This window comes from Lissotriton helveticus, chromosome 10, assembly GCF_964261635.1.
Source record: "Lissotriton helveticus chromosome 10, aLisHel1.1, whole genome shotgun sequence".
NCBI lineage: Eukaryota > Metazoa > Chordata > Amphibia > Caudata > Salamandridae > Lissotriton > Lissotriton helveticus.
The window spans coordinates 1,174,488,270-1,174,513,832 of NC_136071.1; the positions used below are offsets into that span (position 1 = coordinate 1,174,488,270).

General features: G+C 44.7%; 1 protein-coding gene across 1 annotated transcript in view; it reads left to right on the forward strand.

Moving 5' to 3' along the window:
- The window catches only part of TBC1D5 (TBC1 domain family member 5), a 1,704,599-nt gene that overhangs the window by 577,481 nt on the left and 1,101,555 nt on the right, over positions 1-25,563 (forward strand). Inside the window, exon 6 of the mRNA XM_078664018.1 lies at positions 22,989-23,097. Coding sequence (XP_078520144.1) covers positions 22,998-23,097 — 100 coding nt within the window. The 5' untranslated portion in view covers positions 22,989-22,997. The remainder of the gene's footprint in view (positions 1-22,988; positions 23,098-25,563) is intronic.

Consider the following 25,563-nt stretch of genomic DNA (forward strand, 5'->3'; position numbering starts at 1 on the left):
GCCCTGATGGAGATGCCACCCACCAGAGTTAGAAAGGACCACCAAACAGGCACGGTTCTGTCAACATGTTTTCTTTTTCAAAGTAAGGAATATAATGCCCCTCTCGCCATGGATGTCATCGCCCCTGGTTTGGGGGGCATTTTTTGTTTACTGTCCTTTACAGCCAGGGTTTGCCTGATGGTGACGGACACCATTGGAGGAACAAATAGCCAATTTTACGACAGCCCTTATGCCGTCAGGAAAGTTTGGGTACAGCAGTAATGGAGTAATAACTGCCGTAGCCTAACCTATGGTCTGTTGGCATTTAAATAGTGGGCGCACCACTGTTTTGGTGTGGAGATAATTCTGTCGCCATTGTAGTGTAGTTCCCTCTCCGCCAACATCTAAATAGGGCCTTAAGTTTCTGATTACCTGGAATGCTTTTCCTGGTCAGTTCTGCAGCCTGTAGCGCCTCAGGGCAGGCTTCTGGCCCCAGATTTCTCTCCAGCCAAGTCTCCTGAATGATCTAGTCCTCTTTAGTCCGCTGGGCCCTCTTGGAGTCAGGAGTTCTTCTGCTTTTTAATGTCCCTGAAGAAGGTAACCGGGACTCTAACTGCTTGGCCCTTGGAGAGCACCCCCAGTCCCTGGGTGGCAGCAGGATTCTGGAGTCCTTGTCCTGGGACCGTTCTTCCAACTGGAGCCAGAGGCCAGGATTCTTCTTCCACCAGAGCCGCCGTCTTCAGATGGAGTCTTTCTAGGTCCAGAAATGATCTGTGGAAATGACTGTGGATTTGCCAGGTTTATCCTGTGCACTAGATAGTGATTTAAGAAATTTTACCACCCACTCCTAACAGTTTTTTTGTTGTTTTCCACCTCCCTTTGCAGCACAGCCTCTTTAAGGTGCTGTAGAATACCCCAAGAGCCCCTGTTTCAAGATGGTGGGACCCAGGTGACCTCCTTCAGCTTCTTGGTCACTTCCCAACCTGACCGGGTCAAAACTGTTTTTCTTTCCTCCTGTGCTGTAGCCTAACTCCCTTGGAGGGTCCTGGGCATGAAGACCTCTTGGGCATCTCCAAGTCAAAAGAGGAGGTGCTAAAGCTGCTGTTTGCCCAACTGTTCCTGTCCTCTCCCAGGTGCTAAGCAGTAAACACCCGCTGGCCTTTCCTTGGCCCAGAGGTAACCCGAGTTCCAGCTCTGTGAGCGTGATGGGTGTCAGGACTGTTTTTCGTCTTTCTGCAGATGAGGTTGGGCTTTCTAGGAGGAAGGTCTTGGAAATGGCTAGGAGAAGCCCTCTGTGGAGTCTCTGGCATGAAGTTCCTCCTCTCTTTACCCCCCCCCCCTTTTCGGTTTAAGTAATGTGTCTGTTCATTGTTGAACTTTTCAGATAAACCATTAGTAGGAAAGCCTGGTGACCCATTTCATTTACTTACACCCTGAGGTACTGTCCTTTTTATTTAAAAACAACTGAGAAGTGAAGTGGTCCGTTTCCATTAACATTACTCCTCATTCTAAACAATCTTGAGGACAGAGGAGTTGTTTCATATGAAATAGAGTGAATATATTTAAGCAGACTTGATTATCATGTTGCAATAAATCATAACGTGCATATATGGGAGTTTTATATTTGGACATCTGTATTCAATACTTAACCTATACAATTCAAAAGGGAGTTGCCTAAAAGGAAAAACGCTGATCATTAGAACACTGTTTATGGATGATGCAACTGGGAAAGCCTGTTTCTTTCAACCATGTCTTTAGGAGCCTACGAAAGCTCATCAGATTGGGGGCAGTTTTAATCATGAGTGGCAAAAGGTTCCAAAGTTTGGGAGTAGCAACCAGGAAACGCCTGTCTCCCCAGGTTGTCGTTCTCGTGCGAGGTACCGGCAGGAGGCAGGTGTTAGCGGATCTCAGCTGCCTTTTAGGGGTATACAACTGAAACGCTTCAGTCAGAAACTTAGGTCCAACGCCGTGCACTGCCTTATAGGCAATGCAGAGGGCCTTGAATTTAATGCGGCCCTCTACTCTTAGCCAATGCAGATGACGAATGGCGGGAGTAGTAGGCTGGCGGCAGGGGATGTCAAGAAGGATTCTTGCAGCCGCATTCTGTATGGACTGCAACTTAGATAGAACGAGTTTCTGAGTATTAAGAAAGAGGGCATTCCCGTAGTCAATTTTAGAAAACACTAGGGTAGAGACCAGGGTCTTCCCAGCTGAGGTAGGGAGGTAGGGCAGTAATTTCCTAATTTTCTTTAGAATAAAGAAAGCGGATGATACAACCTTATTGACGTGAAGGTTGAATGACAGCTTGCTGTCAAAAATAACTCCCAGGTTTCTGGCTTTTTCTACTGGGACAGGGGGAGAGCCCAGCTGGGTAGGCCACCAGATAGAGGACCATTCCGGGGAGAGTTTACCGAAGGTCATGACCTCGGTTTTGTCCGAGTTAAGCCTCAGACAATTGGAGGACATCCAGGTACTGACAGCAAGCATAGCCCTTTGGAAATTAGCTGCCACCACTGGGCCGTCCTTATGGATCGCCAGAACCAGTTGGGTGTCGTCTGCGCAAGATGTAAGTCGCAACCCATGGGCCTTTATTACCCTCGCTAAGTCCGCTACATAGATATTAAATAGCGTAGGACTTAGCGAGGAACCCTGTGGGACTCCACATGGGAGTGCAGAGACAGAAGAATAGAAATTGCCCAACTTCACTGTCTGGGTACGGTTGGCCAGAAAAGATGAAATAAGATCTCTAGCCATGCCGTTTATCCCCAGGGCTGGGACACGGTCGACCAGAGTAACATGGTCGACCGTGTCAAAGGCTGCGGACAGGTTCAAAAGGATCAGGACGGCCACACCTCCCTGGTCCATAATAGCCCTGATCTCATCTGAGGCCTTTATTAAAGCGGTCTCGGTTCCATGCCCTTTCCTGAAGCCAAACTGCGTTTCGTCGAGCAGTTGGTGAGTATCGACGAACTCTGAGAGTTGTTTATTCATCAGAGATTCGCATATTTTGGCAGGAAAGGGGAGACACGCAATAGTGTCGTGTATTTCTATAGGTTCTGAATCAGTCCCCCTATTCCTGACCCTATTCTGGTTAAACTAACTATCAAGTTAACTAACAGTCAGCCCATGAGGCAAGAAAACCCCCATGATGCAGATACCGTTATCTGACGCAGTCACACTACGGCACAGGAACGTGTTATCTGATTAGGTCATAACGCTTGAGATCTAATTAGACAAGCGACATTCCTCCAGCCCCTGATAAGGCATACGACGTTCTCATAACAAATCTAACCTATGACAACCTGGATAATCCGTGCGGCCATTGTTTTGATTTCACAGAGAACTTTAGTAAAGAATGTGCTAACGAGCAAGTTGTATGACATCTTTATTGACGTATCTATGTCCATCCTTACGTCAATCTCGGCACCTTTAAGGTATAAATATTGCCGACCTTGCCCTATGCAAACACACGCGTGGTGACAAGACGGAGCAGCCATACTTGCCGAAGCCGAGAGCAGAAGCAGACCCCGCTGGCAGCAGCCCCGCCTTCCTGACGTGCTGAGAGACGCGCTGCTATCTCAAGCGGAGAGACCCAGCACCGGCGCTTCTGGGCAGCCCTCGCAGGCAGCCTGGAATATCGAGAGCAGAGAAAGAGATACCATTCCTCATTCATCCTAACTTCCAGGTACAGAACTGAATAACCCCTCACAGAGAATTCTTTAGTTATTCACTTGGCAAAAACAAACTTAACTTAAACTGTAACTTTCTATTCCCGCCCACGCATTAGACTTAGGTCAGGTACACGGGGTAGGCGTATTTAGAAACACCAGTTGAGTACGTTTAGTCAAATGTATATGTGTATGTAAATATATTTTAATCATTTTAAACATCATATGGCTCAGAAACCATATCAATGTTTTTACAGTATTATTTTATACTATTGCTTTTAATGTATGCACTTTACTTAACTATAAGTATTGCAATAATATCGATCCATTTCTCATGTATGAGAAAAGAGACTGATCAATAAATAACACCTTTTTATTGAACACGCCCGTCTCTTCCTTTTCTCTACATTCTGATGAGACTAAGAATGCACGTACTGACTGAGTAAAATAATTGCCTTGTGCTCACACGAGTCTCGAGATTGACTCTTGATTAGGGGAGAGCAAAGTTGTCATGTTCTATGGTTGTCAGAAACTAAATCCCTTCTTGTCTAATCAGGGGAGTTAATTCCTTCCTTGAACATTCGAGAAAGTTTCTAGCGAACTCTGAGCTTAGCTGGCAAACCCAAAAATTAAGTCTAGTATCGACAGTAGTAGACCTAGTTAACGTCTGGCCTAGGCCTTTACTGCTGTAGGTACTATTCCAATGCGCAGAGCCTATTGGGAAAATAGGAGCTACACTACATGGCGCCCAACGCGTTTGGAAAGGGCGATAAAACGAACGTAAGACATTTAGAGTAACTCAGTCGTGCTTTCTCACTCAGACCCCTTTTCCCGAATACTCCAAAGACGTCTGGAGTGGGTGAAAGGTTATATCCTCCAAAACCTCGCAGGAGGGACCTCCTATGTATGGTTCTTGGTCAAGTCAACGTTGAAGGATAAACAGTTCCAAAATATTGTGCATCTAATCTCTGTTTCCATAAAGAAACCTGATCTGCAAATAGACATAATATCATCCTGTCTGTAAAATGGGAGACAGTGATGAAGAAAGAGAGGCAGTTAGATTAGCTACTGAACTCGCAGATGCTGATGCTACCATGCAAGCAGCAGACCCGAATATAACACTCATTCCGGTCATTAAAAGGAGATCTATAACCTTAAAACTTATAGAAAATGGACTGACACCTAGAGGTGGCACAGTCATATTCGTAATTGAGGCACACGAATATCGGCAGACAGAGGTATACTATTCATGGATACATTTTCCGGCAGCAAATGCTGTAACAAAGTACTTCCACTATTACAAAGTAGAGGAACCTCCTGAAACGTACACTCCTTTCGAGGAGGTGGAAGTACCACTCAAATTCCAAGAGCATTTGCTCTTATTTGATGGCGCCCTAAAACACAATAATCACATTACAAGGCTCGGTCCTTTAGGGAGACCAGGAGCAACGTGGCCGGTCTTAGCCGGATACACACCACATCCAGACATCGATAGAATTCCTGCAGCAGAGCTGTTAATACAGCTAAAACAACTACTAAAAATTCATAGACAATTAGTTCAGTATGTAATGCGGACTTCAACAATTCAGCCAGCGATTAAACTTCCACAGCTGACCCCTCACCAGGGGAACACAAATAAAATTACACCACAGAACATCCAATCCTGCCTAGGTAAAGTTCCAGCTAAACGGGAACAAATACCATTCTGGTTGGCACAGAAAATTACCCAAATAGAGGCGGTGTTTCCTGACACCACCCCATTAGAAAAACACAGGATTCTGACTATATGTCTCCCAATGGGAATCGCACCACACATTGAGGACTGTGACACTTGGGGTACAGTCTTTGCTTCCATCTACACAAAAACGCACGGTGTTCCATCCATTTCGGTAATACCAGATGTGCTAAAACAAATTCAAGATGAATACGGTCCAGAACCTGCTTTAACTCTTGGTATGAAATTACTAAAAGACTTCAAGCAGGTCTCGGCTATATTATTAGCCAACATAAAAGGTGAAGCAGCAAACGTGGCGATCCGCCAGAGGTTAAAAGAGACAGATATAGCAGACCAACCAGCTGAAATTGCCAGAATCATAGAAAAATCCTATGAAGAACTAGGCAGAGATAGTCTAGGTGGAATACCAGTAAAACCGCAACTAACTACAAGTCCAGAAAAAATAATTTTTAATAATAATTCACCAAAAAAGAACTGGGATGGAAACAAACAATCCAATCCTAAAGAAAAGAAATTCCAGTCCAGAGGAAGGTCTCCCAGGCGAAGAGAGAAATCTCCAAACCAAAGACAGAGGTCACCACAGAGTGACCCCTCTGGGAATAGATATAACCTTAGAAATAGGGATAATATTAAAAAACCTGATAGATATCAAGACATTGATACACGTCCCTCTCAATCTTTTCAGAATTCCTCGCAGAAATCGGAAAGAAGAGGACGATCAGAAGAGCACGCCAAGTCCAAAGACAAGGAACCTGCTCAGCTAAAAAAGAAATTACAATTTCCAAAAAAGAAGGTAGCCAGTATAAAGGTAGTTAACAATGCCGAGAATACTGAGGACACAACTGAAAAACGGAGAGTGGGCTCAGACAATGCTAGACAGCGCAGCAGAGGTGAGCATAGCTCGCAAAGTCCTTATGAATCATCTGGAGACAGTGGACACGAATGAATACCTTCAAGTGGAAACTGCAGACACCAGAGTTAGCAAGCCCCACAAGATATACGAGATAACATTACGTATAGAGGGAGATAAGACTAGGAAAATAAGGGGACTATTTTGGGATAACCTCTCCAAAGGCTATGACATCCTTCTAGCTGAAAAAGACTGGCCACCAGAGTTTGTCAGGGAGTGCCCTCATGGCGAAGAAGTAATTATGCCTGCCTTCTCGAATCAAATACCGATTCATAAAAAATACACACTTGCTAGAAAGTGGGCAGTGGCCTTAGCACCTGCTTTATATAAAAATCATGTAGGATGGGATGAGGATTCTCCTCCTCACAAAATCCAGTTAAAATCACAACCTACTGCACAAAAGCAGTACCCAATTAAGCAAGAAGCTAAAAAACAGGTAAATGAAATACTAGATCAGCTAGAATACCAGGGGGTGATTGAAACTTGCACCTCACAAATGAACAATCCTTTGTTTCCGGTCTCCAAACCAGACAATTCATATCGTCTAGTTTTGGATTACCGACACCTTAACACATGTTGCAAAACCTTTGCAGTGCAAAACTCACACAGTGCTGCACTAATGAATAACATAGTGCGCAAAAAATACAAAACAACCTTGGACATCTCCAATGGATTCTTTTGTCAAAATATAGCACCAGAGAACAGATATTTAACTGCATTCTCAGTAAATGGCACTCAAAAACAATTCTGTCGGTTAGCCCAGGGGTACAAGAACAGCCCGGGGGTATTCTCAGCGAGAGTAACAGAATTACTACAACTATATGATGATGAAGCATTATCTTATGTCGATGACATTTACTTAACAGATGATGACTTGGAGACTCACTTGAAAAGAGTGAACACCATAATACTCGGGTTCGCTGCAGAGGGTTACAAATTCAACTTCAAAAAGTCCAGAATTGCCCATCTGACAGTCCTATTCTTAGGATATGAGTTATCAAGTGAAGGCAAAAGCCTGGCAGACAATTTCCTAGAGAAATGTGCCGTAATCCAAGCCCCTAAAACACTAAAAAACCTACAGTCAATTCTAGGCTTCCTAAATTTCGGAAGAACATACATTGCAAATTACGCAGAAAGGGTAAAGCCCCTTTATGATCTAATTAAACCAGACTTTAAAAGATCCAATTGGACTCAAACACACACAGAAATTTTGAGATCCTTACAAACAGACATGCTAATTAAAACAAAATTAGAAACACGTGATAACACACGCAACCTTGTGATCCGAGTCATCCCAGGGAGATGCGGATTCACATACCTGACCTCTAATGAGGGAGAAATGGTACCAATTGCATTCAAATCACACATGTACACAGAAGCTGAACAGAAATTCAGTAATACAGAAAAAATCATTCGTGCAGTTCAAACCGCAATAGCTAGAGAAAAAGACATAGCTGACGGTAGACATATCACAGTCAGAACAGCAGAATCAGCCTTTGAGGCACTAACAACACCGTGTAATTTACCAACAACAACATTGAATCCGGAATGGATACAATGGGTGAATTCAATCACAACGGACAAAGTATACTACTACTTTGATCCAGAACTAGAAGAATTAAAAAATCTAAAATATGAAAAGACGTATCCTCTGCCAATCGACATTCTGCCTCTACGACATTACGCCTGTGTAATCTATACAGACGGACATGCTCAACCCTCCGTTTGGGGAGAACAAGCATACAACCCCACTTGTGAGATTACAAAAGAAGTGTGGCGCGGAGGTATATTAAAACCTCTATTAACAAAATCACACTCGGTAGAAACTAATTCAGAACAACAAACTGAAATAATAGCATTGAAAATGGCGCTAGATAATGCGGATCGCGAATTCCCGACACTTATAGTGTCCGATTCATATTACTGCGTCAAATCATACAACAAGGATTTGCAGACATGGATTCAGAACGGTTACAAAGATGACACAGATGCACCAATAAAGCAGAAACTGCTCTGGGAACAAGTAGCTCTTCTGAAAAAAGAACTACCAAAGACTCACGTGACTCACTCACTGAGTCATCAACGTGATGGCGTTCACGTTGTAGGGAATTCATTGGCTGAAACAGCCGCAGCGGCAGCCACTAAATCGGCTCCCGTAGTTCGAAAAAAGCGTACATTAAAATACATTGACGGTGAAACATTGCTGGCGGTGAAAACGTCATCAAAAGGCGACTGCTCAGCGTTACCGATCAACTATCCACTCAATTACACATACATAATCGATGCAAACTCCGTCCCTTTTGCTCGAATCCCTGGAGTGGGGGATAGAGTGATTCCAAACATGGACAGGAGACACTTGTTAATCGCAGACGCACATATGGGTGAGGGTCTTGGACACCTCAAACTAAAAGATTCTCTGGAAGATTTACAATCACGGTACTGGTGGCCAGGCATGAGCCTACATCATACCATGTTTGTAAAAAACTGCCCAAACTGCAACAGAAATCGCAGTGGGGAGAGAAAAAATAAAATACGGTGGAATCTGACTGCAGATAACATCACCAGTAAAAAGAATGGCTTGTGATTAACATATACAGGCTAGTTTCCACTTATAATGTAGATCCTCAGCACTCGGCTGACGTCCGGACTGTTATACAAAGATTCACGAGTCTAAATGGCATATACGCTAAGAGCATGCTACGTTCGACCATTGTTTTCACTCAGGCAATCCAGCCTGGGGGGGAAACATGGCCAAATGAGCACAGCCCAGCGGGAATCTTCTCACTTCCTTCCTGAGGGTACGGGATGGTGTAAAGAAAAAACCAAGGCAGAAAGCAATCTATAATAGAAAGGATATTAGGTTCGGGAGCTGGGTGGGTCAAACATCTAATAAGTGTCCAACGTAGTCTAAATAACTTGCCAAGAAATTCTCTGAAGGGATTCAGTCCGTACGAATTATTATTCGGAACTAGGATGTTGATCTCTGACCTTGATAGTCAGACTTCAGTGGTAATAGAAAAAACCTTTGATGTCAAAGACCGTTTGGCTATTTTGCAGGACTTAAACAAAACAAGAAAAGACCTGAGCAACATACAGTTGAAACAACAGCCAACGACCACTGAAGAATCACCACCTGTCCCAGCAAGACCTGTCTGGATTCCAAAAGTCGGGGATCTAGTCAGGGAGAAGATCGCGGTAAAGAAGGAATTTGGGCCTTCTTACAGAAAAGCAGTTCCTGTCTTGTCTGTCAACGGGACAAGATCAGTTGTACTACCGCCACTTGCTGGAAAAAAGGAGAACCGAGTTGTATCCATCGACCTGGTAAAACCACAACATGTGGCCGATAACAAACAGTAGGCCAAGTGGACTCCCAATAAGTAGCAGAACACCAAGGTTTGCTACCAGTACAGAGGTCTTAACAAAGAGGCTCATCACATTCGAAACGCCTACAGAAGAACAACAAGGACTATGCAACAATGCAATAGAACTAAGACCTCTGAAAACCCAAATAAAAACATTTAGCAGAGACACACCAATCTACAATGAAGTACCGAATGACAATGCAAGAAACAAAAATCCTGAAGCAATTGGAACAATTGACAGAACTGCATCCGGGTACTTCATCAACTTCGATGATTCCTCTGAAGGCTTCAGTGAATCAAAGACACAGCCATCATCAAAATCCTTTAAAGACAAAGCTAAGGAACTTTTGAAACAACTGAAAGAAACATATCTGGTTTCTCCATGGATTGAATTTTGGGTGGGTTTTGGTGCATTTATCCTCATACTTTGGCTCATCATGGTATTTACTTTGGGACGCTTCATTGAGGGAAAATATGCTAAAATGGACACAGCAAGTCAGAACATAAACTTGATCCTCAAACCACACACATCTTCACACGTCGAGAAAAGAGAACTTTCTTCAGAACTTTCTTCAGCCAACTTCACAGCCAATCCGATACCTGGTGGGGTAGCCTGGGACAACACTGACTATGAAATTTATGGTCCGGTAGAGATCCTGAAATATCCACACCAAATCAAGATCTCCTTGAGCGACTTTGCAAAACCAAACTCATTTGCTGATGATTGGGACTTCGAAAGTATTAACAACATGATGTCTGACTTAGTAATGTCTGCTAAATTTACAAAACATGATTATTTGCAAGGTTCTACAAATTATGATAGTATGTATTGCTATAACCATTATGGTAACCATTTTTTGCATACATCTGCACAACCTAGAAATGTTTTAAATTATAATCAATGGGAACATTGTGCTACACCTCCAAAAGGGAGCTCTAGAACCGTGTATGACAAATATTCATATTTTTCAGGTTTTAACATAAGTAATGCTGAAACATTCTATTTTAAATTGTCAAACAAGACAGGGATGAAAACCATGATAACCAACACAAAATTGATATATTCAGATTCATTCTTTGAAAAAATGAATACTTTTGGATTTGATTATTGGGACAAAAATGTTGATCTGAAAAGTGTTTGGGGTACAAAAGAATGGCAAGTACAGGGTATAGAAGCTTTGTTTAGAGCCTGCATGATCCCAGAACAAATGATATTTTTAAATGACACTGTTCAACAAACCACCTGTCTTGGCTTAGCCAAAATCAAAGATTTAAATAATCCGTCTATTCCAAAGCCAACAATGTTTAGCAATAACTCTGATACAGATGAAGAGATAGACGTAAACCATATATTAAACCAAAACAGAACACATCCTGATTGGAAACAATGGTTGATCTGGCCCACAGATACAAATCACTGTCAAGATAGATTCCTGAATAAAACACAGGGTTTTAAAATGACCAGGCCAGACCCTAGATATCCCCAAAGACATCACCCAGGGATAATAACAACCTACAGTGTGGGCAAATTGTGCCTTCAATGGCTACAAACTTCCACACTGCCTGAAATTAAGCAACACCTAACTTTACTTACTGATGGTGCTGACTTGCGTGATTTCATACTGGGACCACGCAAACAGCGTCAAAAGCGTTTCATAGCAGCCTCTGTATATGCAGCATACAATGAGGCCTGGAAGGTTACTCAAATTGAGACAGCAGAAAGAATACGGGAAATTGACCGTATTAATTTGGAAAAATCACTTTCTGTAGTGGACAATGGGTAATGACTCTGTCCTCCAGAATTTTTTCATTGGACAGCATTGTGTCTTCAGCAATCGATATATTATCGCAAGACTTACTGTTATTACAACATGGTCAGTCACAATTGCGTTCCATTGTACAGCTTGGCTGGACGTTACAAAATCTGCGTTCAGGCTATGTGCCTTGGCGTTTAATCAACACAACGTCACTATTCCAAATCTTTAACCTTACTGATAGACAAATCGGTATGGCGCAAAAGGGTGCTGATTATACAATCTTGAGCATTGAAAAACTAGAAAGATTACCGTTGACAATGTCAGAACGACCTGTCAGTGAATGGATAATCCACGGAATCATAAATATTCCAATCTCAACCTTCAGGTTTCAATACTGCCAAAAATATATACAGGCTGGCATGTACGAGAAATTGGGAAAGGGGTACCTTAAAACAACTTGGAACCTGCCCTATTCACATGCATGTGTCAGTAATAAAGGACAGAAAGTGTTTCTTAGTGGCAACAATTGTGCTATGTCACTAAGCGGCACGCTTCTGTGTAACGGAATTAGTTTGCATGGAGCCTGTGAAGGGAATTCATACAACCTTTCATGTCACCAGCAAGGCGCACCTGCAACTGAAATAGAACCATTCTTTCAAAGACTCTATAATGGGAGTTACATTCTTATTGTAGACCGCAGATGTTGCAGTCTTATGCCCGGGACTCCTTATCTAGTCACTACAACGGCGAAGGTCAAGTGCTGTGGACGTTCTTTGTTCCCCAGCTCCTTTCCAGACAGGGAGGCAAGGGCATGGCCCAATTTGAAAATTACTTCTATTCGAATAGACACTTTAAGCAGAATGAAAACAGTGCTTCTACAGACGCCTACAAGGCTCACGTCATCGAAAGAAACGTATGATCTACAAGTCGCAAGGACGACTGCAGAGATACATACATTATTATCAACTAATTCCCCCGTACATTTCGCGGAAATCCTGAGCGAAATCTTAAATATTTCTGATACCACTGGGGTCTCAAAGGTATTTAAGACAGTATTTTCGATGGCATTAACACCATTCAAAGCCATACTGGGTATTTTTCCAGATTTCGTCCATTCGATTTTTGGCGGACTTCCCCTGATCCTGGGACTAATTGCAGGAATCCTATTCCTAGTCCTTATTTTTCGTTATGGCAACCCATGTCACAGACAAAACTCTTGTGACAAGGGAAGAAACAATCCTAGCCATTGGATACCGGGACCGGATATCAAAAATCCTGGGACTCTCCCGGCTTAGAGACCTGAACATGACTTGGTTTCTATCATTTCGACCAATGTGGCAAAGGTGTGTTTTACCTGTACTAAGGTGTCTGCTATGCGGAGAAGAATGCGTGTTAGACACCTGTCTGACGCTACAATCGGATGCACCAGTGGATGCAGATACACTGTTGTTTCCTACCAAGGTTCACGCTTTGTGCTGCCCTCAAAGGCTGCCAATCCTGATGACGGCATTCCTGGAATCTTCACCACGATTGAAGAGTAGTGAAGTTCAAGATGAAAGCAGCATCGAACAGGTACGACCTTCTGTCAGCAATGCGAATCAGAATGTCAATGCAGACAATCATGCGCACGAATGCATGGTTACCCCTATTTCCGACTTAGTGGAACTTTCCCATGAAGCTGTTGACAGTTTTTTCGAAAGCCTGAATGATATGATGTTCTCTCCAGAACAGAAATAGAGACTTTTGAGTAAACTCGCACACGGCGTTCCCTGAATTCGGCCTTCAACTTTAAAAATAAAGTCACATGAACAATTTCACTCCAGTTCACGGACAGCAATTTTTTTCAGCAAGCCCCTTAAAATATTTTTCTACATATTTTTTCCCGGGACACTGATCTTCTGCTTAAAGTAAGAAACTATTCCTAGAGAACTAAAATTTCTATTTTTAGATACTTTATAGACTTTAGCTGCCCGCTGGTATGTTCACAAATATTTTATTATGTGATGAAATGGTCTCGGACTTCCTTTCTGTATAGCCATATTAAGAGCCATTTCATGTGTATTTCTCATATACCAATAAGCAATAATGCATAAAAATGCGTGTTGACTTTTGCATTTAATTCATAGCTTAAGTGCATACAATATATATGACTGCAATTTTTCAGTATATTTGAAAATTTCAAAATGCATTTATGTATTTTGGGGTGGTAAGGTATACACTATCCTCTATAGTATGTTGTACTATGTTATACTATGCATAGATTAGTAGATATGACCATAGTTAGCGTGGAGTGGGTGTCGTGTATTTCTATAGGTTCTGAATCAGTCCCCCTATTCCTGACCCTATTCTGGTTAAACTAACTATCAAGTTAACTAACAGTCAGCCCATGAGGCAAGAAAACCCCCATGATGCAGATACCGTTATCTGACGCAGTCACACTACGGCACAGGAACGTGTTATCTGATTAGGTCATAACGCTTGAGATCTAATTAGACAAGCGACATTCCTCCAGCCCCTGATAAGGCATACGACGTTCTCATAACAAATCAAACCTATGACAACCTGGATAATCCGTGCGGCCATTGTTTTGATTTCACAGAGAACTTTAGTAAAGAATGTGCTAACGGGCAAGTCGTATGACATCTTTATTGACGTATCTATGTCCATCCTTACGTCAATCTCGGCACCTTTAAGGTATAAATATTGCCGACCTTGCCCTATGCAAACACACGCGTGGTGACAAGACGGAGCAGCCATACTTGCCGAAGCCGAGAGCAGAAGCAGACCCCGCTGGCAGCAGCCCCGCCTTCCTGACGCGCTGAGAGACGCGCTGCTATCTCAAGCCGAGAGACCCAGCACCGGCGCTTCTGGGCAGCCCTCGCAGGCAGCCTGGAATATCGAGAGCAGAGAAAGAGATACCATTCCTCATTCATCCTAACTTCCAGGTACAGAACTGAATAACCCCTCACAGAGAATTCTTTAGTTATTCACTTGGCAAAAACAAACTTAACTTAAACTGTAACTTTCTATTCCCGCCCACGCATTAGACTTAGGTCAGGTACACGGGGTAGGCGTATTTAGAAACACCAGTTGAGTACGTTTAGTCAAATGTATATGTGTATGTAAATATATTTTAATCATTTTAAACATCATATGGCTCAGAAACCATATCAATGTTTTTACAGTATTATTTTATACTATTGCTTTTAATGTATGCACTTTACTTAACTATAAGTATTGCAATAATATCGATCCATTTCTCATGTATGAGAAAAGAGACTGATCAATAAATAACACCTTTTTATTGAACACGCCCGTCTCTTCCTTTTCTCTACATTCTGATGAGACTAAGAATGCACGTACTGACTGAGTAAAATAATTGCCTTGTGCTCACACGACTCTCGAGATTGACTCTTGATTAGGGGAGAGCAAAGTTGTCATGTTCTATGGTTGTCAGAAACTAAATCCCTTCTTGTCTAATCAGGGGAGTTAATTCCTTCCTTGAACATTCGAGAAAGTTTCTAGCGAACTCTGAGCTTAGCTGGCAAACCCAAAAATTAAGTCTAGTATCGACAGTAGTAGACCTAGTTAACGTCTGGCCTAGGCCTTTACTGCTGTAGGTACTATTCCAATGCGCAGAGCCTATTGGGAAAATAGGAGCTACACTACAATAGGTCTATAGCTGGCCAGAGCTGTAGGGTCCAGGGAGGGTTTTTTCAAAAGAGGTTTGATTACTGCCTTCTTCCAAGAAGCTGGATAGTGCCCAGTTTGAAATGCGGCGTTACAGATTTCCATAAGTGGACGAGAGATCACCTCACTGAGGTTAGCCATCACTGAGGGGGGACAGGGGTCCAAGGGGGAGCCAGACTTGATAGTAGACACGAGTCTGCTGATTTGATCTTGCGTGATGGGGGCAAAGGAGGAAAAGGGATCATGGTCAATAGCTAGTCCTTCCTCGCTGCAAGCTCTGGATCTTGTCCCTGCATCCCTGCATCCCCTGCAAAGGATGCGTAAATATCTGCCACCTTAGTGGTGAAAAAGCTGGACAGAGCGTTACAAAGAGACTGAGAGGGTTCAGCCCCAGGACCCATAGAAGGGGTGGACAGAGTAGAGACCACTGAGAACAGTTCTCTAACAGAGTTCCTGGCATTCTCTATTTGAGCCGAGAAGAAGGCACTTTTTCGGGCAATAATAGCCTTTTTGTATACTGTCAGGGCATCTTTGTAGGATTGTTTGGCTATGGGGCAATAGAATTTCCTCCAACGCCTTTCTAGGTTCCTGCAATATTGTCGGTGGAGCCTAAGCTCTTCGGTGTACCAAGCCGCCGACGGAGCTGTTCTATTGGGTCGCATAAACTTCTCCGGGGCCACCTGATCAGCAGCGTTCCGAATCCAGTCTTGGAAGTCGGAGGCTGAGAGAGCAGGGTTGGCTCTTCCCGTGGGAGAGGAAAGTGTCAGGATGTCCGCCATCTGAAGAATATCTGCATTCTTCCAGGCACGAGTCCCTATCCTTGTTCGTGGCCTGGAGGGGGGAGGGTTAGCAAGCCGGGTATGTAAACCAAAGATAATGGCCCTGTGATCTGACCATGTAAGAGGAAGAGTGTCTAATACAGAGATGTCTGGGTTGTTGGTAAACAAACCATCTAGTGTGTGTCCCGCCTGGTGTGTGGTTCCCTTTACCAATTGTTGAAGTCCTAAGGTTAGGAGGTCAGCAATGAGTTGAGTGGTGTCGTGGTTGCCCTGTTCTTCCAAAGGGAAGTTAAAATCTCCCAGTAGCATGTGTTCCGTCGAACTTAAGATGTGGTCATTAAAATCAGAAAGTGTAGCAAGAAAGGAATTTCGAGGCCCAGGAGGTCGATATAGCAAAATTCCTTTGAGGGCTTGTTTGTAATTAATATTAATAGAAAAAGTAGCTGCTTCACAATTAGTGGACTGTATGGGATCGAATGTAGTACGGTACTGATTTTTATAAATAATGGCGAGTCCGCCACCTCTTCCTATATGTCTATCATGCCTAGCAACACTATAACCCTCAGGGGTTGCAAGGCAAAAGTCTGGTCCTGAGCCAGCATCTCCCCAGGTTTCAGTGGCGAAAAGGAAGTCAAGATCATGAGCGAGAATTAACTCGTTAATCTGTAAGCTGTGGCACGGAAGAGAGTGCGTATTAATGAGCGCTGCTCGACAGCCATGAGAGTGGGTGATATCCGATTCATGAGAGAATATATTACTAGGGGTGTCTGAGGCTGAGGAACCTGGCAAACGAGGTTGCGGAAGTTGGTATTGGCACCCAGGACAAGGGGAAGGGGTAACGCCCACTGCAGTAGAAAGAGGCAGAATGATACAGTGTTGGCGAGAGTGGCCAGGGTTCAACTGTCTTAATTGCTGGGGTGAATAGCGCACTAGAGGGCCAGGAGTTATGGCCCTAGGCCGTGTCCGGTCGCGGGCGGGCGCAGACGGGCTTGGCTTAGGCGCGGCTTCGGCGCGCGCCCGCTGCGCGCGCCCGCTGCGCCGTCTGGTCATAGTACCAGTTATATAGGGTGTGAGGAGGGTGTGAGGCCGGCGCGACTAGAGCGCAGCCCCAGCCACACCCAAGATGGCGCCCACCGCCGCCTACACCGGGTCAATAAACGGCTGGGCGAGGCAAGGAAAATGAAGCAATAGCGTGTAGAGGGGTGTCAGTGTACCTAGATAAAATTCCCTTTAAAATAAGCAATTTAGAAGCCCCCAACAAAAAATACTGTTCGAATTTAAAAATCTCCTTAAAAACGAATTACACAGCGTGTTAATGCCAGCAAAGTTGTAAATTCGATCCGACTAGCTCGCAGCCCTAGTACTCTCACTAGGGAGAGCTCTAAATGGCAGCGAGAGCAGAGCAAGAACCAAGCTAAATAGCCTGGGAGGGCGGGAGGCCGGCGCGACTAGAGCGCAGCCCCAGCCACACCCAAGATGGCGCCCACCGCCGCCTACACCGGGTCAATAAATGGACTTTACAAATACTGTGTTTAGTTTACATTTTTAAATGTTTCAGTGTAGTTCATTAGATGTCAGAGTTCTCACAGCATTGGTCCATTTTTGAAGTGAAAGCGTTAACTGTGAAACATTAATAAACCATCATGCCCCACCCCTATGATGATGCCATGAGTGAACGAAGAGTCGTGCCCTCTGTCATGTGCCTGCCCAATATTTGTTTTAAAGACTGTGCTTTATTACAGTCGGGGACACTGGAATTATGCAATTCTTTCGCATTTCACCGTGTTTATGGATTAGTCGCATTTTCTGTGTAATTAATCATTTGCTGCGTCAAGTGCAGATTTTACGTACAACAAATAGTTTCTTGCTCCAACAGATCAAAAGTTACAGCAAAGGCAGCGGTGAGTGTTGCTGCGCAGGAGAAAGCTCTGCGCAAATATTGACCGGTCACTTTTAAGTTGATTACTGCAGTGTTTGGGGGTAATCTGGAGCTAGCGAGGTGTGCCCTTTGCTCAGGCTGCATTAACTAGCGTACAGGTGACAAAACAAGGAAGTGATAGTATCAAAAAGGGTGGTGCATTGTGTCGTATAATGTGCATTTTCTGCTGCATAATTTACCCGATGCGTAATGGTGTCCTCTCCTGCTGCATAGGTCCAGTGACCCGAATTATATTAAAACATGTACGACAGGCGCGAGATGATTTATTTCGGGGTGCTGTCAAATGTGATAGTCAAGGGGAAGCACACCGAGTGAAAAAGACATTTTCTAGGATGACACATTTCTGTAAAGCAGGGACTCGGGGACTGTTTCATGGTTCGTGGCTGCGCCTTGTGCTGCTCCCCTCCTCCCCTTTTACACCAGGGCATTGTGCTTACTTCTTTTACGGACTCAAGCAGTATATGGTTCAATAAATGCACATGTGACTTGGTAAACCAAGCTGACACAAGAAGACTTTATAGAAAAAAGTATAAAGTTAAGGGACGGCCGGCCACTCTGTGTAAATGTTATCGCATCCGCTTCCCCTCACTTAGTATAAAGACAACTTTCAGGAGAGGTTCAAAACTTTGGTGAAGGCAGTTCAAAATGTAAACAAAAGAAACCCTCCAAGACACACAAGTGAAGTGCTTGGCTGCAGGCAGACTGTGTGCCACGCTGGGCTTTTAGCAAGAGAAGGCAGGTGTAGAGTTAGACCCCACTCCAGACCTCTGGCATCGTCGGTGTCAAGGTCTTCCCCCATGACACAAAAAGAGGAGACCCCAACTGCAAGCACAAGCCAGGTAAGTTGTGGAGACCACTCTCGGACTCCTTCGGAGCTGGGGTTGGTCAAGGATCCGTTGCCGCAGGATCTGGCGCAGTTGATGCTGGTAGAGATCCTGGTGCCTCTCGGTTCCAGGTCCACAGCTGTAGCAGGACTTCTCGGTGCCCGGCTCTGAGCTGGCGCGGTACCTCAACGCCATGGTGAGGTCTTCAGGCATGCTGTGGTCCCGTACAGAAGCCCCTTTGAGCCTTGGTAGATCCCAGCTCTGAGCCGGCGCCGTACCTCAACGCCATGGTGAGGTCTTCAGGCATGCTGTGGTCCCATACGGAAGCCCCTTTGGGCCTCAGTAGACCCCTGCTCTGAGCTGGCACTGTACCTTAACACCATGGTGAGGTCTTCAGGCATGCTGTGGTTCCATACGGAAGCCTCTTTGGGCCTCGGTAGACCCCGGCTCTGAGCCGGCGCCGTACCTCAACGCCATGGTGAGGTCTTCAGGCATGCTATGGTCCCATACGGAAGCCGGCGCCGTACCTCAATGCCATGGTGAGGTCTTCAGGCATGCTATTGTCCCATACGGAAGCCCCTTTGGGCCTCGGTAGACCCCGGCTCTGAGCTGGCACTGTACCTTAACACCATGGTGAGGTCTTGAGGCCTGCTGTGGTCCAATACGGAAGCCCCTTTGGGCCTCGGTAGACCCTGGCTCTGAGCCGGCGCCGTACCTCAACGCCATGGTGAGGTCTTAAGGCATGCTATGGTCCCATACGGAAGCCTCTTTGGGCCTCGGTAGACCCCGGCTCTGAGCCGGCGCCGTACCTCAACGCCATGGTGAGGTCTTCAGGCATGCTATGGTCCCATACGGAAGCCCCTTTGGGCCCCGGTAGACCCCGGCTCTGAGCCAGCGCCGTACCTCAACACCATGGTGAGGTCTTCAGGCATGCTATGGTCCCATACGGAAGCCCCTTTGGGCCTCGGTAGATCCCGGCTCTGAGCCGGCGCCGTACCTCAACACCATGGTGAGGTCTTCAGGCATGCTGTGATCCCACATGGGAGCGCTTTTGAGCCGCGGGGGACCCCTGGAGGTACCATTAGATTCTCACCAGCGGTTTCTCTTCTGCGCCTTATACCCCCTTTCTGCCTCTCGAGAATGCACTGTTAACGTCACCATTGATTCCAGCACCAGATCCACAACAGTCTTCACCTGGTGCATTGATCCCTATTGTAACCCCAATGCCAGCCTCGGCTCGTGCAGGTAAGAACGGTGGGGCCAGGTTGTGATGGTTTCAACAGACCATGTGGAAAAATTAAATAAATAATTCATTTTCCCTCGTCGTCGTCTGTCAAAATCAGACCCCCCCCCCCCTCTCCACCGCTCTTACCTGTGCTCTTACCTGTGCAGGCTGCGGCTGCCCAAAGGTGTTGGCGCTGACTGCAGTTCCAAAGAATCCTACTGCTGCCTCTCAACAACTGCCACCTGTGCATAGATTGTTCATTATAACTTTTAACTATTAAAACTGTTTTTCTTGTTGCCATCGCTTCTGCCAGGCGCATCAGTGAGTTGCCAGGCCCGGTCTGTCAGGCTCCCGTTAAGGTCTTTCTACTCCAAGAAGTTAGTCCTCAGAACCAGAGATGCTTTTCTCTGAAGGTGTTCATTCACTTCCATCTGGGTCAATCCATTAAACTGCCATCTTCCTTTCCTCCACCTCACCCTTCTGAGGAGGAGAGGTTACATAGCCTGGACCCTAAAAGCACAGTGAGTGTTTATCCCGTACAGATTACTTCCTTGAGGATGACCAGCTTTAGGACATGTAACCAACAGGAAAGAAAAAGCAGTGCAGAAAAAGACATTATATAGATGGATGATTTTAGGCATGAAAATCTGCTATGCCAGGGCCCATGAAGGTCTATCGGAGGGCATTGGGGCTCATTCAACGAGAGCCAAATCCTCCAAATCAGCCTTGTCTTGGGGATTTCCTGAAGGTGAAGTTTGCAGTGTGGCCACATAATCATCCCTTTGCATCTTCGCTAATCACTATTGCCTGGATTCGGGGATGGGCATTTCGCCCCTTCTGTGCTTCAGGACTTTAAATAACGATCCATCAAGGCTTTCCATACCGTAGGTACTGCTTCGGAATCTACCCGAGAGGCCTGGGATCTGCAGGTAGAAGTATCCATCCGAATAAAAAGCTACTTGCCTTCAGGCATGATGTTTCTGGTGGATGCTCTGGCGACCTGCAGATTCCTCGCCAGTCCCTCTCACCTCCCCTTTGATGGTTGGTTATGGGACAGAAATAATAAGAATCCAGTTTTCTGATGTAGGAGTATATATCTTATCCAATGACAATCTCATCTTGCTTCCCCACTAAGTTTTCCAGACCAGTCTGGCTCCAGGGGGTTTCAATTTCCAATCTTTATTTCGACCATTTGGTCATAAAAGATGCACAATGCACATATACAAATCTCAGTACAGATAAAATATGAATGTATATAAAAAAGTCTGTACAGGGTTAAACAACTTTACAGTGAATTTAAAAAATGTTTAAACACTACCCAACATTTTTTAAAAGACGGTTTCGTATATACCACACATTAGAGAAAAATTTAGAAAGTGCGAAAACTGTTGGGCCAGTAACATCGGTTTTTAAAATCCTGTACATTGGTGCATATTCCCTACCTCCCAAGTTCCCAGGGGGTTTACTCAAGAGTGGAGGAGTGTTCAGGTAGATAAAGTATCCACCAGAAATATTGCTCCCAATGGTAAATTTCTTTTTTTCTCATCTGTACCCCACGATCAGAACTGAACAACTGCTCTTAAGTCTTGTGAGTAGAGAGTCCATAAGAAGTCTTTAAATCTGATTTTTATGAGGGAGCGATATGGTAAAGGCTGAAAAGGTTCTTTTGATTAACATATATATATATTTTAGCCGCAGATCCCTGTGGGTTGCTGTGCCTCCGATGATCATTGCACAGTTTCACAATGCATTTGAGCAAATATTGGATTTGTGTGGAGGAACTCTGATGCTCTGGTGTCATCTTTGTTTTTTTATTTTATTTATTAATGAAGTTTTATATAGCACGAACTTGATGCTGAAGGATATCAGAGCGCTTTACAATTTGAGGCAAAGGTAACAAATCAGAACATTAGTCTAACATGGGGAATCTAACATACACCTGGGTGAACGAAGAATGTGCTAGACGATGGAGCACAATGCCTCAAGGGGAGCCAAACTCAACAATCATATACAGGAACAACAACCAAAACCAGCAAACTATGATCATATACAAGAACAACAATTGACACCATAGTTTGTCTGATGTGCCCAGAACTAAATTCTGGACACTCAAAACTCACCCCTTCATCTCTCAGCACTCCCAACCCCTTTTCTGCCTCCTTCCATCTTCTCTCCACACGTGTAGCTTTTTCTGTATTCATGACTGCAAGGCAAGTAGGAGTACGAGTTTTTTTAACCCCTTCCGTGCTCATGACGAGCTCAGCTCATCATGACCACACCCATTTACATCAGGGTCCAGCACAGGAGAAGAATAGCATCAGCAGCGATGGTGTTAAAGAAGCTGTATAAGGAAGCGCCACCTCTGCTTTGGTTGACTTTGTCGACTGTTACATTGAGCAGATCCTTGTCCCACATTCTCTAAAAACCATGTTTTTCTATCTCATCGACATTGTAGACTAAAGTCCGTTTTGCTTCACCAGGAGAAGCCCCCATCTTCTTAGATCATGAGACCCCCCCAAGTTCTTAGACCTGGACATGACCCATCTTTTCAGACCAGGATAAGTCCATCCTGTTCGACCTGGAGGATCCCTCTGGCGTGTGCCAGTTTGTTCCTCCAGCCTTTTCGTGTGTAAATGTGTTGCCATTTGGCATCAAAGCTTCAGGTACCTTCAGCCTGAGGATCATCGCCTGAAGCATGGACATTTAAGTGGTCTCACGAGTCATGTGCAGGTTTTCAGTGGGCATTAAGGAGCGCTGATGACGATGAGGCTGAACCTGCATAGTGCTGGAGGGGACACCACCGCTACCAAGGGTCACTTGAGGATGTGAAGTTGACATCACTCGAGGTGCCTTTGGGAGGCCATGCGGTGTGCACAGACTTCATCCTTTATTGTGCTGAACCACATCAGGGTCCTTCTAAGGCAGCTTGGGCGTGATGGTGCTGTTGAGGACATACATAGGGAGCAGCAACCATTGGGTCTTTGAATGTTTAGGTACAGGTATACCCAAATGTCTTTATGAAAGTACTGTCTAACATTGCTCGTGTTATTTGGTATATGTGGTGTCATTCGACCTAGAAATATCTTGTTATGCTAACCTCTTGTATTCTCTTCTGTGCAGTTTGCTGCCATGTACCATTCTGTGACTGAAACCAGCCATCCGCTGCAGTCTGAAGAGCAGGAAGTTGGCATTGACCCCCTTCAGAGCTACCTGGGCAAGGAAGAGACGGGTAAGCTCCGTGTTCCCTGGTCGGTGGTCTTCCAATACCTCACCTTTGTCGGGGTCTGAAGAGAGCGCCCCTTTCAGCAATTGGTTCTTTCTCACCCCAGTACTGGGTGGGAGCAACTTTTGGATGGCTGCACTGAGTATATGTGTGGCAGTCCCCCTGGCACAAATGTCCACTTTCAGATGCATAGACACATCCTGGTCATTTAACTGACCGTAGGTCTTTCTGTCTGCAAAATGGACATCCGAACAACCCACCTCTGACATCTCCGCATTATCAGACGCATGAAAGCCCATTCCAGCCCTCCAAAAGACTGCTTCGCTGTATCGTAGGACAAGATCTCCAGCCCAGCAGGGCATTTATTTTTTAATAAATTTACTGCATCATCCTTCTCTCCATTAGCACCACCTAAGCTGAAGTCAAGTCAGGGAGAATAATTTTACTCAGTGTGTATATCCGTGCAGAGAGACAAAAAAAGGAGAGGGATATTGAGGGGCGGGGGACCTTCGATCGTGGACAGATCTTCGTGGTATCGAGACTACGCACTTTTCGGTGACCCAAGCTCTTTCATCAGGAAAGCCACAAATGTGAATGACCTAAAAACAAGTAAAGAAGACACTCCGTCTTTAACATAATAAATAACCGATGGATGGAGAAACGAGGAGCTGTCCTGAAGAAGGCGCATGGGTCGCCGAAACGTGTGTAGACACAATACCACTGAGATCTATCCACGGTCGAAGCCCCCCCCTCCCTCACCGCCCCCCCCTCCCTTTTTGTCTCTCAGCACGGATATGCACATTTGGGAAATTATTCTTCCTGATTTAGCGCCCAAATGAATGAAATACTTACCTCTGTTAATCATGTTGGCATTCATTTTAATGCAGTTGTAACTTTATCCTTCAATGCTTTCATAATTGCCCCTATTGTATTTAAAGTATCATATAATATCAGTTGATCTGTTCATATAATCTTTGATCATGTTGGCTTTACCCCTAATGAGAGACAATTGGATTATGAAGTATGCTGTTGTAATCTGTTATACGTCTGTGTAATTACATATCATAGTTTTTAAATATGTTGTAAGAACAAAAATATTTTGAGTCATGTCTAGTCGCATACTTACCCTTTTTGAGCATCATTTAGCAATTATTAGATGTATTGTTAAATAGCACGATAGTTGCCTAGGGATTTGTTTTGTACAATTGACGCCAGAAGTCGTAACTTTCAGCGTTTCTGGAGCAGCTCCTGCGCTCTTACCGTAGTGGTGATAGTAGTTCTTGCACCCTTCCTGTAGTGGTGATAGTAGTTCCTGCGTTCCTCCTGTAGTGGTGAAAGTAGTTCTTGCACTCTACCTGTAGTGGTGATAGTAGTTCTTGCACTCCTCCTCTAGTGGTGATAGTAGTGATTCAACCTCCTATAATGGTGATGGTAGTTCCTGCGCTCTTCCCATAGTGGTGATAGTAGTTCTTGCACTCCTCCTGTAGTAGTGATAGTAGTTCTTGCTCATGCAAAGTGACCATGAATGTTTGGCCGTCCAGAGACGGCCGGGCAAACATTCATGCGCACTTAAGAGAGTGCCACCAGTGTTCCGGTGCCATGCAGCCCGACCCGCCCCTAACCAGGTGATGCACAGATGGAAAAATAAAATAAGAAAGTTCATTATTATCATTTGTTCGTGTGTTTTGTCAACTGCGCGCGGAGCATTGGGGCGACAGTCCTCCGCATCAGCAGAGGAGCCTCCCCTGAAGGCCTGGCCCATGCCAGGTTTCATTGATGTCCGCATGGGTTAAATTAACATAGGTTAACTCAATCAGTGGTTGTCCTTAAAATGTGGTATTGATCAGTCCACCTGGACTTACTTGCACACCCCTGGATTAGAACAGCGGTGTCTTCCACCAACTCTATCACGCTGCTCCGCGATACAGCTCATGTCGTATCCTCAGCAGGACATCTCTGGCTGCAAGGCCCAGGTACTGTGCTGTTCACCCATTCCATAAAAGTGTACCTTTGATGCACAATCAACCTATTGAGTTCTGCTGAACCCTTCTTTCTTCATGATTGCTGTTATTTCATCATGATTGCAGATAGCTGTTATTTCATCATGATTGCAGATTGCTGTTATTTCACCATGATTGCAGATGGTTGCTGTTATTTCACCATGATTGCAGATGGTTGCTGTTATTTCACCATGATTGCAGATGGTTGCTGTTATTTCACCATGATTGCAGATGGTTGCTGTTATTTCACTATGATTGCAGATGGTTGCTGCTATTTCACTACGATTGCAGATGGTTGCTGTTATTTCACCATGATTGCAGATGGTTGCTGTTATTTCACCATGATTGCAGATGGTTGCTGTTATTTCACCTTGATTGCAGATGGTTGCTGTTATTTCACCTTTATTGCAGATGGTTGCTGTTATTTCACCATGATTGCAGATGGTTTCTGTTATTTCACCATGATTGCAGA